Consider the following 16,991-nt stretch of genomic DNA (forward strand, 5'->3'; position numbering starts at 1 on the left):
GTAATTATTTGCGTATTTGTGAATGTTATCTTGGAACCAAAATCTCCCATTAACAATTGGTCCAGAGTATTCAAAAGGACATTCTGAAGTAACTGTCTGAAGCAGACGAGAATGGGGATTTCTGGAAGCTCAGCATTTTCTGAGTCGCATAAGGCACCTTGTTTTACGGATCTCTTTTTTCCTTTGTATTTTGTCCTTGTAATACTTTACTTTCCAAGATTATAATGGGTCAGTTTCTAATGTCAGTGGCTGTCTTGTATGTTTTCTTAGCACTTGTTCTGCAAAACAACTCAAATGGATCAGTGCTAGCCCTGTTGGGAAAAAAAAAAAATCCCCAAGCATTTATGGAGAAAAAGGCACTGGTGTGTAGTTAAATACCATAAACAATTCTGCTTAAATATTTCATCTTGAAGGCTTTGTCAGGGTCAAAGGCTTATGAATTTTATGCTGCAGTTAACTGCTGATTGTCTCAGGAGTGTTCACATTGACCCAGATGGCCTGCTATATGGCAGGCAGTTTCTTCTGTGCTCACAATAAGTCAGCATTACATGCTGAGCTCTATGTATGTTTTATTAGTTGCTGTTAGATATGTTAAAATATACTTGACATCTTAAAAAACAAACAAACAAAAAACCTCTAAACATTGTACTTAGTATTTTTTTCATATCAAGCAGATTTGTATTTGTTATACTAAATGCATATTATCTTGTAAATAATCTTGTACATAACTGGTAAATATCATTAAAAGATGAAGGATCAAGGAAATGTTTTTCTCTTTCACAGAAAAAAATATAACTTTAGAAGTATTTTGCTGTTTTGGAAAGTTATTACTTTCTCGGTATCATCTTGAAAAACTATTTAGATGCTTTAAGTAGAAAATCCTGTCTTAGCATTTTGAGTAAGAAATCATTATTTCTTTCTTGTTTAAGTAGCTCTGACAAGATATCAAGTTCTCTCCCTTAGTATGTGTATTTTGTTTTGTTTTTCTTTCCATAAAATAACAGATTAAAGTTTTTTTTTTTAGTTTATTTCACATGACTGTGTAGTAAGAAGGTAAATGAAAAATAAAACAATATGGACTTCAGCTTGACTATTTGAAGATTCCATCTGATCTATGGAAACTCCTAGTTGTTTAAAAAGGGATTTTAAACATTTTTGTGTTTAAAAACAACAATGAAAGAACAAACAAAAACCTCTGTGGGATCGTACCCTAAACAATAATAAAGCCTTGGGAGTTTGCTTTACTTACAGATACAAGAGGTGCACACAGAGCTGGCTGGCACGGTCAGTGTGGTGGGTTGGTAGGAGAGAATAAGATAAAGCTATCCCTAAGCCATTATCGCTGATTTGAAGAACTAACAAAAAGGGAACACACCCCCAGCAAATGTTTTTGAGAATCGTCTTAACTCTTGCCATACTAACTTAAAGGACCCACTGCAGACTTTTTTGTTGACCCAATACTTCTACAGCATGTTAATACCAGGTTTGTCCTAGACTATAGTTCAGTGCTTTGCCAAACTGGGAGGGTGTTTGGTTGCCACTGAGGGATAATTTCAGGTTATTGTTACTCCAGAAGCAAAGACTAAGGATCTGCACTGTGTGTGTGCTTTTCCCTATGCAATTTAGCCCTGAGTGTGCTTGAACTCCAAAGCAGACTGCGAAAGACCACCCAGAAGACCTTTCTGTTGATAGACTCCAGTGTATTCTGTCATGGGCTAAAAATGAGGCATATGTTTTGTTTTCCTCTGTATGTTGTTTGGGTTTGAATCATTTCATAATGTTGTATTCGAGTTCTTTTAATTGTTTAATCAGCTTACACCCTTGGTTTGAGGGTCTATCTGTGTTTTATAAAAGCAGTTGACTCTGTGTTAATGGAGACTTTGTCACATTTCAGTGTTGCTTATTGTCATTGCGATTGACTTAGTCAAGGCTTAACAATTTTCGTTTTTGTTTTACAACTACTTTTATGCAGTTTTATGGTTTGGGTCAAACATTCTTTCCTGAGCTCTGTCAAGACAATTCAGGCTCAATGCCTTCCTTTCCAATTACTTTGAACCAATTTTATGTCAGCCTGATATGTATTTCTTTCACTTATTGCAACTCTTTTTTCATCTATCTTCAGCTTTTCACCGTCTTTTAAGCTATTTTGTTTCTCCTGGAATAGAGAGTGATTAAATCAAGAGTGCCAGGAGTTGTAGCCAGATAAAAAATTAAATTCTTATATCCTACGTCTTGGGAAAGTTCATAATTAGATTGCTTTTGAGATATTTGCAAGCACAAACCTTAGCATCAATTGCTGAGAAAAGCAATTTGAAGCCTTCTGCGATGCATCCTGTAAGACCAAGGAAAAGGTGGCTTAGGCAGTCTCTGTCAAATTAGCTAAAGCAGTTTAAATTAATTGAAGATATGAGAGCACTTCTAAGGAGTACAGTTGAAATAAAATGAAGAAAATCTATTGATATTTAATTTTCTATTTTATAAAATCTGTTTAGAAATGGGTGTGCCTGCGGTCATATCTAAGAAACAGGCTGCAGGCAGTAGTTACCATTTTGGAAGAAGGGATATCTTGTTTAAAGAAACAGAGCAAGTTATTGAAAATACATAAGCAAATTGGAGGTCTTAAGGAAAAGATGGAAGAATAGCTGGGCTGATTAATGCGAAGTATAAACATAAAGCCATTGTTTCCTGTTTTGCAAAACTGTGTTTGTAATCTTGAATAGTTTTATCTTGAAAAAGAAGACAGCTTTGGGAACATGGCCAAAGAGGAAACCCAGGGAAATAAAAGAGCTCTAGAGGGATTAGTCATCTCTGTAAAAATGACGACATTTTCATGATTATTATGTAGAGAGCTAAAATGGAAAATTGGAAATAGGTTATCTGAAGAAACAGTGGAAATGGAAATGTGTGGAAGACTTATTGGAGGCTTGTGAGCATTTAAAAATGTGCTAACAATGGAGTATTCATTGATAACCACCACATCAGCTTTATACTGGAATCTATGAGAGGAAGCAGTTGTAGGGAAGGCATGAAGGAGGTTAAGCTAATGACGGAAATTTGAAATTATTATACGTATGAAATCAGAAAATAAAGTGGATAGTAGGAGATCCTGGTTTGATTAAAAAGATCTCAAGGTTTCCACTGAGCCTTGTTAAGTTGCAGAGAAAAGTATAGAAAAATTAAAACTGTTTTCCAGAATATTCCTCTTAAAAACAAAACAAAATAAAACCAAAAAATAGGTACAGTAGGAAAAGAAAAATGCTAAAGGTATGCCCTGTGCTTTTTAAATCTTCAAGAGTGAAATAAAAACAACCCATTTCATCATCTTCATGCATGTCTGATTATATGAATTGTCATTGTGACATACTTTATGCACATTACAGAATTTTCTTTTAATAAAACTAGTATTATGAGACTGCAGGTGACATAATTTGCGTGGATTTTGATTATGCTGGGAAGAGGCTTCTGGTCCTTGCATGAAAACATGTACTGTTAGCTGTAATTAACATGAAACTTACTATCAGAGTATGCACTGCTGCAACAGTGTGACTGTTGGAACATAGAATGAAAAGGAAACCCATTTTTTCAGGCAGGAGCAATCTGCAATCTCTAGTAGAAGATTTTATGTGGAATCTATCTTAAATACTTTAAAGATACTTTTATTGTTAAGTGATATCAGATTAAGTAGGGGAAGAAGGAAATACTGTGAAATACAGTTGTGCAAATTGCGGTGTATAAAGTGCTAACCTTGGCATGAAACTGTGTGTGTATCTGTAATATCAGAGTTAAACTGCTGTATCGATGGGTTACGACTAACAAGTCAGTCCATATTCCCTCCAGTTCCAGCTACATATCCCTTTCCTTTCTGGTTAAAGTGGACCAACCAAATGATTCTTTAGTAGAGGATGAATTAGTTCCTTGAGTTAATCTAGCAGAATACATATTTGCAAAGTCTCTGTGTTTTTTTTCTTTTAATTGGAGGATTAGTTTTCCATCACATCAGTTTACTGAACCAATTCGTCCTATAACCACAGAGTTGCTGATGGCAACACAAAAAGTGAGACAAAGAAGAGAGCAGGATCACCCCTTTAGGTAGCAGCTGATAGCTACCTTTGTTTGCAAGTAACATCCAAAATGCATGTAATATTAACCTTTATTGTAATACTTGCTGTGTTCTTCAGTTTCATTATCCTGTTTTAAATTTCATAAAATCTAGTTTTCATTTGTTTTCATATAACATAACTTTTATTTAGTTATTAGAGGAAATGTATATAGAGGAAAATAACATTACACTGTAGTTTGTTAGTTGTATGAAGGGCATTTGCTTCTTTTAAATGGCAGAGAAGGGAAAATGCAAACTAACAAACAATATCTGCATACCACATAGTGGAACAGCTAAAGATTTGCTTTTCTCTGATTTTCCACTTTTGACACTTCCAGATTTTGTTACTTTTTTTATTCTCATCCTTCATATTCAGCTTGAGCTGATGCTGAAACACGCAGTCCCTCCTGCTTTCTCTTCCTTTCGCTGAGCCCTGCGTTCTTGTCTTTAGCATCTGTCAGTATTGGCATGTGTGGGGAGCTATAGTAGTTCACTGATTCCTCTGGAAACAAGTTTTTTTTTGTTTTTTTTTTTCATTGTTAGCTTTCAACTGGATAGCTTTGGTGGCCAGGCTCTCACCAGCTGCACAAATGCTGCTGTTGATGCAGAGGCTTGGTGGGACCATGTGTTGGACAAGGATGAGACTTCCCTTTCAATGTCAGTGTAGCTTTAAATCATCTTGAATCTTAAGACTGTTCTCTCAGAGAATTTACATCACAAAGTAATGATACTAACATTTTTTACTCGGTCATAAAGAAGAAAGCTACGGCAGTTTGAAAATATTCCCTTTTCCCCGTCTGTCTGCCTTTTCTCCTTGGAGATTACCACTCCTATAACAGAGTTTGCCAAAAGGTCTGTGTGCTTGCACCTCATCTTGCCACGTATCAGTCCTAGGGATTCATGCAAACCAAACTTTGCTGGGTTTTAAGCTAACGCTGTGAACTGGGAGCAGGAGCAGCTGGGTGTGCGTGTGCGCGCTCCCTTCTGCCAGCCCTGCTGTGGGGGCAGGAAGCTCCTGCAAAAGGGAAGGGAGGATACCTGAGGGTGGCAGTGCTGGAGGTTGCCTCAGTGAGATTTGTCTGAGCTTGTCTTGGTTTCTTCGTGTAGCTTACAAACTGACTGATTTATTTTCTGCATGGCGAAAATATAATAGCTGTCAGCTGTTTAATATTCCAGAAAAGTGGACAAATGATGAAATGAAATATGACACAGTTGTTTCAATTAGTTAAGAGTAGAGAAGACTTTGGAGAATTTCAGAAAACCCTCACAGAGATGAGTAAAGGGCGTTGGGACTGTAAATGAAAATCATCTGTCGATAAATGCAAAGTACTTTTGCTGAAAAGAGCAATTACAGTGTTCATGCGTGCTGCTGAGTTGAATAAGATCTCTGGAAAAAGGCCAAGATACTGCTACAAGGAACTGACTTAAAAATCTTTGTTCAGGAGCATTATTTATCTGAAAAGGAGGCAGAATTTGAATGTATATAAGAAATTAAATAAAAAATAATACTTGAATTGTCTTAATGCCAGTAAGCAAATTTAATACCTCTTCATTAGAACATTATGTACCTCAGTGCAAAATACAGATGAAGGATAGTAGTAGTACAGAGGGTCCTATAACTTGAGCATAAATGATTAAGCATATAAAATGATTTCCATATGAAGCAATCTTCAAAAAGGAGGAACAAATTGAGTAATCTTTTACTGATTTTAGTATTTGCTTCTTATAAGAGTAATCTAGTTGATTTAAATGTAACTACTTAACAGTGTTCACAAGAGCTCATTTGTCAAAGCCTTGTGGTTATTTAAGATATTATCATCTGTCATCATCCTTTCACCTCCCTCATTCTGCTCTCCCCTCGTGCTCTTGCTGTCCCAGTTTATCCTGGTGGTTAATGCGGGTTTGAGCTGAGATTCTAGACTTTTCACTGAATTATGTTCTTTGCTCCTGGCAAACTTTGAGAGGATGGGCGCCTCCAACAAAGGTGCAGGGTGGAAAGCTGATAATGTTTAAAGCTACAGTGAGCTTAAGGTTTTATTTGGTCGCTGTGCATCTATGAGATTTTGATGACTAGTACTGAATAAAATCTAACTGACTTTAGCTTTAGATAATAATTCTCTGTATTCCTGCTGTGCAAAGAATACGTCTGATTGTTCTTGTTGTTTTAAAGAGCAATTTGTTCCTCAACTTCTGACAGAAAACTATTAGAGCTAATAGGAATTTTATAGCTTGGCTGAAACGTAAGCTGAAACATATGATGGTAAGGCTCATGGAATTGTACAGATCAGTTGGGTCATTCACACCCAAGCATCACGCAGGCATTTCTGATGTGCGTTTTTGCACATATTTTGCATATATTGTGTACAAGTTTCTGTTTTGTTGCAGTAGTGGCTATAACCTGACTGAGTTTGGAAATGGATGTCTTGATACAGAATGCATTTTATGTTTTTATTTCCTCATATTGCAGCATTAATCCCTACCAGAAATCTTAACAGGTTGTTCTGTCATTGCAGGAACTTGACAAAGTAGCTTTATTTGGTATTTGTTCTCAGTTAGCTTTTGCCTTCTGCCAGTCATCAGCTTTTACTGTCATACCACTGATTTCCTGGCATATTTCCTATGCCCCATCCACCAGAATGACCCCAGTCCCTGCTCTGGTCTGCTGCAACAACCGAACTTCCCTCTGTGGAGACATTTATAAGGGGTTAAAACATTAAAAAAGGAAAGTTGTTTCCTGGTTTTCACTTTTCTTTAAACATGTAACAGCTGACTGGCTTTGAGGCCTTGGTAAGTCTGTCGTATTTGCATGAGATTGACCTGTAGGTTTAGAAATTATTTGGAAGGACCAAACCACGGGTGTGAGCTCAGAAATCTTGGGGGCTTGGGCGGACTGAGTGTTTTGGTCTGGAAACCATGCTAAAACATCGGCTAAATTGTTAAACAGTAATTCTTCCCTAGGCTGTGTGGTTCTGCATATGTTACATATTTTGCTTGTATATAGCCAACAAGATCAAGAATATGTGATTCTTTCCAAGATCTCCTACAGTTCTTAAATGCTATTTTAATTGTATAAAGAGAACAGTTGTTTGAAAAAAGGTGTATTCTCTGTAGATTTTTTTTGTAAAGAGCCTTACTTTTCTAAATACTCATGTGATGATTACCAGTAGATTCCTTCTCTCATAGTTTTGTATGTTGAGGGATGGGTTTGAGCTCCATATAAAATTGCTGTTGTCTTATTTTATTAAAAAGGTCTTTAAAGTATAAAACATGTTATGCATGTGTTCTTTTTCATAACTAGTAGAGGCAGAAACCTTAAAATTGATTGCAAAGGTTGGCTTAAGATGCATGTTTTTAAAACATTGTTTTTCTTAAAAAAAAAAAAAAAAAAGCTTTAAATTTTTCTTTAGTGTCCTTACAAGAGGTTATTTTCTTTGAAAAGCTATTGTCTTTTCCTCCTTCTTATCAGTGGACATTCTCTCTGAAGATAGAATCTGTCTTCTACCATCAGTGTATAAAATCAGAATGATTAATAGCTCAATTACTTAACATTAATTTTAACACTTTTTGCCTTCAAGCAAATACACACAGAGTGTATCACGTGCTTCTGAGTATGTAAATAAATCATTTGTTTCGGGAGCACCTTCCATGCCTTTAGAAAAAGCATTATGAATGTTCTTGCTACCTGTATTACACATGTGTCAAGTTTTAAACAGCCGCCCCTGTAACTTTGATTTTTTTAATATAGTATCACAGGTTTTTTATGCCATTTGCAGCTTATTTTTATTTATTTTTTTTTTATTGCAGGAATTTTTCTATTATTTTCTGTTATCCAGCAAATGTTCAAATGAAAACCTAGATAACTCAGAATTTCCTAAATTCAGAACAGTTCGGGATTTCTGCTATACCTAAAATATCATTTACCCTCCGCCCCGCCCCCCCCCCCCCCAAAAAAAAAAAAAAAAAAAAAGACTACTTGAATAGCAAGAAGGAATTTTCCTCATAGATGACACTTGCTCTAAACCACACCTTTGGAGTGTGGGGAATTGCCAGGAGTGATGTATCAAGTGAGAAAGTCGGGTTCATACCTTGTCCTTTGGAAATTGGGCCAAATCTTGGACTAAACGTTGCAGACCATAGGGACTCCTGATGAGCAAAAGCTTTGTAGTTGAGAACCCGCAGACTGGAATCAAAATGAATGTTGGCAGTAGGTAATACAGACGGCTGATCTGGGCATTAGATTTTGCTTTCTGTGCTATGCTACTAGTAGGTTACACACTGGAGAGATACCATTTTCTCTAGTTTCAACTTTTTCAAAAGAATGTATTTCAAAGCCATCAGCATTCCTTAAAAGCACCTGCTTCAGATGGGGAATAAGTACTCCCATGTACAGTGTGGAAAGTTATCCTTGCTGTTTTTTCCTGCACCTTTCTGACATATAGAACAGGACAGCCCGTTTTAAAATGTAGAGCAATATTCTGCAAGTCCAATCAAGGAACAGTATTTCAAGTTGAGAATGCTATCCCTGTCTGTACTTGGGAAATGACTGAATATTTTACAGTGGGGTAGGAGTTCATAAGTAGCATCTGTAGGACAGATCAGTTGCTACGTTGGAAACACTGAAAAATGTGTCATGCAGGAGTCATGAAATGAGATGTAATGGGAAGATTTTTCTTCATGCAGGATAGGGCACAAGACTAGACCCAAAGTCCTGCCCTCATCTGTTTTCTATCGGATTATAGTACCTGTTCATTCTTCACTGACAAGCCTCCCCACCTGCTTAAGTAGCCCCTTTCTATTTACCAGAGTGCAGGGAGTCCTGTATGACCTCTCTGATCTGATGGTCATCTGTTATAACCATTTAGCAACCTAAAGGTTAGCCTATATGATTGAGCTCATGATGCTACTCAAGTGACATTAAGAAATATCATGCAAATGCAAGCTCACATAAAGCTCCCAAGAATAAGCATTTCTGTTTGATTTCTTTTACTGATTTTAATTTTATTCAATTATGTGTGACTGGATAATATTTTATACCCTTGCTTCATTAGCATTATTATATTCAGCCTGACATTAGGTCCTGTCTCACTGCATGTGCTGTATGAGGCCTCAGTGGGGATGGCTATATGGCGCTTTGATACTAAATATGATTTATTTGACCCGTTGATGTTTTCTATTAAGTTTGTTTGATGAGCAAGTTGAGCCACATTGATAAGTGCAGCTCGGGAACAATGTGGTTTGCTTCTTTTAACCAGACATGAAATGTAATTATCCCATAGTGTTACTTGATTGGTACACAAGCATGTGCCACTGTTACCTTTAGTGTAGTAGGAGATAACTGGAAAATATGAACCCCAACCAGAGGAGGGAAAGGGGGTGGCATTGTTCAATTTGAAAATTTTTCTTTCAGCCCAACATCCTAAACCCTTGACTGAAAAAATATTTGTATGAGCAGTATTGCCAGGCTGACTTGTGAAAAGGCCAAACCTTTTATTCTTCTTCAGGATAGTGAGTTGTGAGGATTCTTGACAAGTGCACATCCATAAATAGTTATTTTGCAGGTGTTTACTGCTAGACTGGACTGTCCTGGAGAGAGCTGCAGATGGTAGTCACCCCACTTTTTGATGTTTCTGAGGGTTTCTTTTTGATTTTGAGTTACAGCGTAGATAGTAAAAGAATGGATTTTCAATTTGATAAGCTTTAAAGTGAGTATATCCTGTGCCTAGCAGTCATATTTCTGTGCAGGTCTTAGTAGAGAGGTCTTAGTAGAGAATTCTTTTTTCCAGGCATCCCTTTGGATAAGGATCTTCAGAGCAGGTTTTGTGAGGTCAATATTATGAACAGGTAGGATAGGAAGTCTTTGTAAGCTTCATTTCTGCAGGCCCTTCTTTGCTGAGTTTTAGTGACAAAAAAGAGTGAGCTTACCCTAGGATTTTAAGAGCACAGATTTCTAATAGAACTTGGCAGTTCAAGGGCTAAAGAAGCATTTTAATCTTTTGTGCCCACCCAGTCTCTATACAAATGTAAATATGTCTGTCTTTAACAATTTGCCAAGAAATGTGGTTTTAATTTGTTCGCAGCAATCCCACTCCCTGCAGCCCTTTCAGAGTCAAGTCACAAGTCTGGCGGCGCTTTGACGTTTTTCTCTGTCATGGTGTCATTGTTTATATGATGTCTGCTTCTGCTGTCCTCCTTTTTATGCCTGGAATATTTTTCTTTAATTATTTCACTGCCTAAAAGGAATTTGGGATTACTAGACAGGATGAGAGCAGATTAGCTTTTTTTTCTTTCTTTAACAAGTTCTGGAGTTCCCATAGGAAATAAATCGTATTCCCAAAACAGACAGGGTTTTTTATTTTTTTTAATTAACTAAAATTATTAAGTCTAATAAAGAAAATAAAGGAAGTATCACCAGTAATGGCTGAGTGTCTTAGTAGTATATGGAGTGCCCATTGTTGTTATTTATGACTCTCTTTGCCTTCTATTGTGGACTTACTCCAGCCTTAGGGAGTTTACATCACTCCTAATAGCAAAAGGCTCTCTGGTTCCCACAGAGTCTTTCAAAGACTGACTCATATGCCTTATGTTAATTGTTCAGCTCTCAAAATACAGCACTTACAGGGTGTGGTTCCAAGGGGAAAATCTACTGTACTTAGAGGGCATGTTCAGAAGTGTTTCACATGTAAATCATTTTGATTTTTTATTTTTTAATGCCTTAACCCTTTTCTGTCACTACATTATGCGATAAATTATTGGAAAACAAAATAAAAGCTTGATGATAGTGTAGTAAGGGAATGTGTTCGCCCTTCAACTCTGGTCCATTAACATCCACTCTGACTCAGCTCAGAAGCGAATTGGCTTTGTTGTCTTTGCCCCTCTCCGGGGTTTGCTCATCACACACTGCAATGACTGCACATTCCAGGCAATGACCATTCCCTGCTCATATGGAGATCCAAGTTAGAACTGAGTTACTGCCTACCTGCAGTAGTAAGGATGTGTGGACGGGAACTGTCCACAACCCTCCTCTCTGCGTCAGCAGATGGGATTTTGTACAAAGTGCTGCTTTCCACCCATTGTTTACCACATCTAGAAGAATCATCTCCGTGGACTGGTGATCCTATCGCAGCCTGCCTCCCTGAGGTTTTCAGCTGAGGACTGAAGCAGATGTAATGTAATTAGCTTTCCCAGTTACCATAAATCACAACGAGGGAAGTTCAAATGCTTCTGCATGTACTTCTCCGGCTAAGTAAGAGTGCTCTCCAACTGCTGCGGTACAGAATTATTGTGCAAGATCCTTCAGCCTGAGCAGTAATGTTACTGGAAATCAGAATAGTTTCTACAGACTTTAGAGTCTGTGCCTTCTAAAATTAACAAAGCTCATTAGTATCTCAATGTTCCCTTTCTTAATAGTTTACAAAATACAAAGGTGTTTTAAGTCAAATGAGGGGCATCCATGTCTCTAGCAAGAATAGAAGCAGCAATTTATCCTTCAGATTAAACTAGTTAGGCTTTGCTTTTGAGGTTGAAATCACAGTGCAAGTATGTCCCATATGTTTTGTGCCTACTGTAAACACACGTGTTGCAGCATTAGTGCACAGAACTTCATGCATCTGTTAATACACACAAAAAGATTTGCACAATTTGCCTCTGAAATGAAGGCTCAAAATAGCTGTAGTTTTTTAAACAGTCAAAATGGCCCTTTTTCTTTGCCTGATTACCCTCTTTCTGCTTACAAAACAGGAAGCTGATTGCACTGACTTACTCTTCTGGAGTAGAGGTGGGATTTACCCCTTTCTTCTATAAAACTTAAATAAAATAAAATGGGCAGGGCTTAATCCTGTGTAAGTGACAGGTTCCTGAGCAGTGTTCCAGGCAGCAGTCATGTGCATGCTTTGGCCTCGTGCCTCTGCTGTCCCTCTGTGCTTCAGTTCTTTCATACCGCCTGGCTCCACTGCGCTAGGTTCACAGTGTGGATTGGGATGGCATAAATAAGCACTCCCTATGTTTGATGAGCCCCAGTCAGAAGTTGCATTATTCAGGCTGATGAAGAAATGTTATCAAAGAAAAGGAGATATACAAAGCCTCTTCTCTTCTTGACTTTGCCACGTTTCTTTTCCTCCTCTCCCTAGCCTTAGAGATGATACTTTTTTGAAGTATGCGGTTGTTAATAGTGAAGTCAGCAAATGGCCCTTCCCTCATTGAGATTGTTTCATTGTGAAAGGAAATGCTCACAGCTTGAAGAGAGAGCATTTTCCTTCCCTCCCTCTTGCCTCAATCTCATATTATATAAAACTATGGTACTGCTGTTAGCTGAGACCAGAAAGAATTCCCCTGTTGTCCTGTAGTAGCCAACCACTACAAGCTGTGAGCGTTTGAATGTTAGTATTAAAAGTTTTAACCCTTGCCTTCTTAAATGAGCAAGTAATACTCTGTATATTTTCTGTAAGTATGGAAAATTATGGGAATTCTTCTGAGAATAAGAGTATAGACCACTGCGCCAGTCAGTCTCTTCAGAAAAAAAACTGACAAACATGCTCCTGTCTGCAACAGAGATTCCTGGCATTTGTCACAGTTTGAGCCACAAAGATGTCAAATATTTGCCAACAGTTTCCTCAGATGGTTTGGAAAGCTACATCCTTTACATTGCAGTCTTGTTTGTTTGCGGTATATTTTAGCATATGAAATATGTTCGCTGGGAGTCTGAAAAGGGAGTGAACTGACTAGACTCCCAAATATTAAAAGATTAAAAATAATTCTGTACTTAGCCATTTCTCTTAGACTGCTTGGATCAAAATAATAAAGAACATCTGTAAGTCTTAGTATTAGAAATGGAGCTTAATGTTGAATAATCATAGCTTGATGTGTCATGTTTTAAACCTGTGTTTTCTTTTGGAGCAGAAAGAAGAAGTTTCCAGTGGGACATCTGAATATTTTACTGAATCTGCGGAGAACAGAAAGCTTAAGATTAGTCTGAACGAGCAGATAAAGCAAGACATCTTGAAAGAAATGTATGTCACTGTTGTTTCTAAGCTGTTACGTTTATAATCTGATAAAATTTGGGTAAATAGAGTCTAGCCTATGGAATAAAATGTCAAATAGTATGAACTCCTCTGTAAAATATTATTTGAGATTATTAAGAGACTACTCCTCTAGTCTGAATAAGCACATAAAATTATCTTTGTTATTTTGTACAGCATGAAAAAAGCTATTACAACCCACGTAGATATCTCACATAGCATGCGGCAGAACCAAAACAGGGTGTTTTTTTTCTTGAAAGCAGCTCTGAGCCAAAATAAATAAGTGATGTTTGAATCTGGTGAAAAACACTTGCAAATATATTTTTTGTTCGTTTTGAGAGTCTGCAGCATGCCACAATATTAGTCTGGATCTTTGGACACAGCTGAAGAGTGCCATGTACATGTGGTGTAGTGGATGGGGAGGGCGTGTGGGTCAGCTGAATGTTTTGCTGGTCCTCTGCTGTACCAGGATGCCATTGGTACTTGTACAAACTGCCAGTAGTTCCAAATGTTCACTACATCAACTGTGGAATCAAGGAATCGCTGTGACCCCTGTCAACTTTTATTTTAACCTGTGTTGTCTCATCTGTGATGTCTTTAGAAGGGAGATTAGATTTGGAGGTATGCCAGCTCTACCTATTTTGTAAGAGCTCCCTTTCCATAAAGTTAAATATGTCAACTGGGGAACTGCTTGGTGTCAGCAGACCAACAGAAAGCAGCCCCAGCATCGGAGGATCTATAGCAATATCTTTAGACTCGAAATCTTACAAAGGCAGCTTCGGTACTTGTGCATAAAGTTCATCTCACAGCCTATGTGAAGTGTAGATTTGGAGGTAACACTGCTGAGGAGTGTTTACATACTGACACTCCATCGTGTCCCTTGTGATTCACTTTTCATGTATAATTCCTTTCAGAATATCATCTGTGTGCGTTACCTAAGTCCTTCCCAGATGAGCAGGCTTGATATTAGATGAGTAGTGGTTAACTTTAAAGCAATGCTTTGAAATGTCCTGGGAAAAATTCCAGAGGAGCGTTTCTAAACTAGAGATTAGAAACTCACACAGACGCACACACTGCCTCTCCCCCTTGCCCCCCTCTATTCTTTAGATATACATTACGCATACGAATATATGGGAATGGTTTGAAATCATTTGGGCACTTATGAAATACTATTTTATCTAGCCAGTTTGGGAAGGAATTCAATATACTTATGCAGAGTTGACCTTTAACATTTGTAATGAATCCAGTTCTGCCTCTTGGAATAGAATGTGAACTCCTTCGTGGCTTAGTCATTAATAAGTAGGGTTCCCCTAGTGCAGTGGAAAATCAGATGGATAACTCTTGATATTATCCACACTAGACAAACATTGCTGCTTGTCAAGATGATATAGAGGGATTTTTTCCATGTTCAGAAAGAGGGTTGCCCTAGTGGTCTTTCAGAGTTTGTAAGAAGGGCAAATTGAGGCAGTAGAGATTCCTTTTTATTAAAAACAAAATCCCTTTATATTGCAGTGTGGAAAGGACAAAGAAAAGGAAAAGTAGCATGAGCAAACCCCAAACCAGCAAGGACTCCAAGAAAGTGGATCTTGGCTCAGTGGACTTACAGACAGAGAACAGAAAGAATGACTGTCAAACTTCCACCAGTCCTCAACCTGAAGTGAAATGTAGGAGTATAGGACAACTAAAGGATTGCATAAATACAGCTGAGAGCAACTTGGAGCTTCCTATTTTAGAGATGGAAAATAATGTTAATCAGAGACAGCCAGAGGATACTAGCAGCCAGCGAAAACCTCACTCTGTGGAGCGGTTGAAGTCAAGGCTTCTAAGCAAGAACCCTCCTTGCAGCTATGAGTCAGCACTGCTAGATCCAAAACAAAATCAAAAAGTGACCAAAACACAGGCTCAACAAGGGAGTTGTGGTTCAGAAGAAAAGTTAGACCATTTCAAAAAAGCATCCTCTGAAGAGGCTACTTTAATTCCTAGCAATACCGAAATGAGTAAGTGCAATGATGGTTGTTTAGGTCTGTTGGAGGAGAAGACCCCACTTAATTCCAGGGTGTTTTCTAAACAAGACTTAACAAAGACTGTGTCTGATGAAGAGTCACTTACTTTGGGAAAAAACCTCTCCCAGCCTCCTTCTGTGGGGCACAACGTAGTGCAGACAAACCAAAATGAGCAAGGCACAACCACCAAAGAATTACCTGCCGTGCCTTCGTCATCTTGTTTAGAACTGCAGCGTGTGCCTTTGGAGAAGCCTACCCAAAAAAGGAAAAAAGAGGGTGAAGATGGTCTCAGGAAGTTAAAACTACGAAGGCTTAAGAAGTCATAAAGCCTGAAATATTACCTCGATGGCATGGATGGACAGCCAGATTTGTGTTTGGAAAGCGTATATAAAAAGTAGGAAGCAATTCAAAATAATGAAAAATAATCTTTAAATCCAAATTAGATAAACTTTTAAAGAAAAATTAGTTAACTAAACATCATAGCTATTTGGCACTATAATTAGATAATTCTGTTATGTCTTTTGACCCATAAATACTGTACAAATCAGATGTAATATTTATAAAAGGAAAAATCTCCTATAAAATATTTACTAAGCAGAATTTCAGATCTCTGCATGTTTTGGTACTATTAAAAAGTCGTGACAGCTGATGACAGAAAAAGTTAAAATCACTTTTGCAATCTGTTAACAGCTGCAGTTATCCATTTTTTTGATGTTTCTAAACACATGGTTTATTTTAGTAAAAATTAATCCTTTTTCTGCATTAGGAAGTTTGTGGTTTATTCATGTGATCTTTACAACAGTAAGGCAAATTGAGGTTATTTCAAATAAATCTTTAACCAGATTTTAATATTTCTGATAATTTAAGGGCCACTTTTCATTGGGCTTTCCAAATAACTATAGTTTGTGCTTGGGCAGTTTTGACAGGAATGTATATTTCTAAGGTGAGCTGTGGATACGAGTGATCATGCATTCACTATTTGGAAAAATGAAGATTATTTTTATGTGTATAGTCACCTGGATTTGCAAACATTGCTGTTGGGGAAAGTTCATACATAAACATGCATACACTTCTTTATGCACTCAGATTTCACAAACAAGCCTTCTTTGTGTGCAAGGACAACAGTCTGTGCTTTTCAGGTGTTAGCGATCTGAGTTATTTTTTATTTTAAGATACAGGTAATTTTTAATCGTACTGTGTTTTTTAATAATGCTTTTGTAAGTTGTATGCTAATGTGCTAAGGAACTGTAACTTCTTCTTTCATGTTTGTATTTTTAAATGGTTAAAATAAAATTACAAGCAATTTCCTTTTGATCATTCTCTCAAAATCAATGTGAGCACAGACGTTTTATATGAAGCAAATTTTGCAGATTTCTTACAGACATACACTTACTGTTGTGAGTAGCTTTATTTAGTTTAATAGGAAGATTCACATCTGTAAGCGTTAGAGTTGGTATGTAGTACACGTTAGAGAGTTAGCAACTCAGCAGTTGACAGCAAAACACTGTCAGTTGAACAGCATCTTTTCTGCTATAAAAAGAAAATCTGCTTTTGCTGTAAACGAAAAAGATTCTGCATGTCTGCTAGAAGACATTTTCTCTTTTGTCTTTCAGCCTGTTTGCATGATGTTTCTCTTAATGCTTTGCAGTAAGGTTGCTAATGCTTACCAATCTTCACGCTCTGCAAAAAGATCTTCCTAGTGACAAGTGCAGTGAAGTCTCCAAATGAACCTGGGTTTGGAAGAAGAATAGCCTGAGGTATGTTTACTCTTGTCTTTTCTACGGGCTCAAGATACTTTGCTAGTAAGGGAGTAAAAAGCACTTTTTTAAAGGATGTAAAAAAGGTGTAAGGAAATTTAATTAATTTTAAAAAAAA

At 37.3% G+C, this 16,991-nt stretch overlaps 1 protein-coding gene across 12 annotated transcripts in view; it reads left to right on the forward strand.

Moving 5' to 3' along the window:
- Positions 1–16,423, forward strand: part of SLX4IP (SLX4 interacting protein) — a 79,313-nt gene extending 62,890 nt beyond the window's left edge. For all 12 annotated transcript variants that reach the window (XM_083828931.1, XM_083828940.1, XM_083828938.1 and 9 more), the window contains 2 exons: positions 12,995–13,104; positions 14,626–16,423. In XM_083828931.1, coding sequence (XP_083685057.1) covers positions 12,995–13,104; positions 14,626–15,442 — 927 coding nt within the window. In that variant the 3' untranslated portion in view covers positions 15,443–16,423. The remainder of the gene's footprint in view (positions 1–12,994; positions 13,105–14,625) is intronic.
- The last annotated feature ends 568 nt before the right edge of the window (positions 16,424–16,991 follow it).

Source organism: Anser anser (genome assembly GCF_964211835.1).
Source record: "Anser anser genome assembly, chromosome: 3".
Classification (NCBI taxonomy): Eukaryota; Metazoa; Chordata; class Aves; order Anseriformes; family Anatidae; genus Anser; species Anser anser.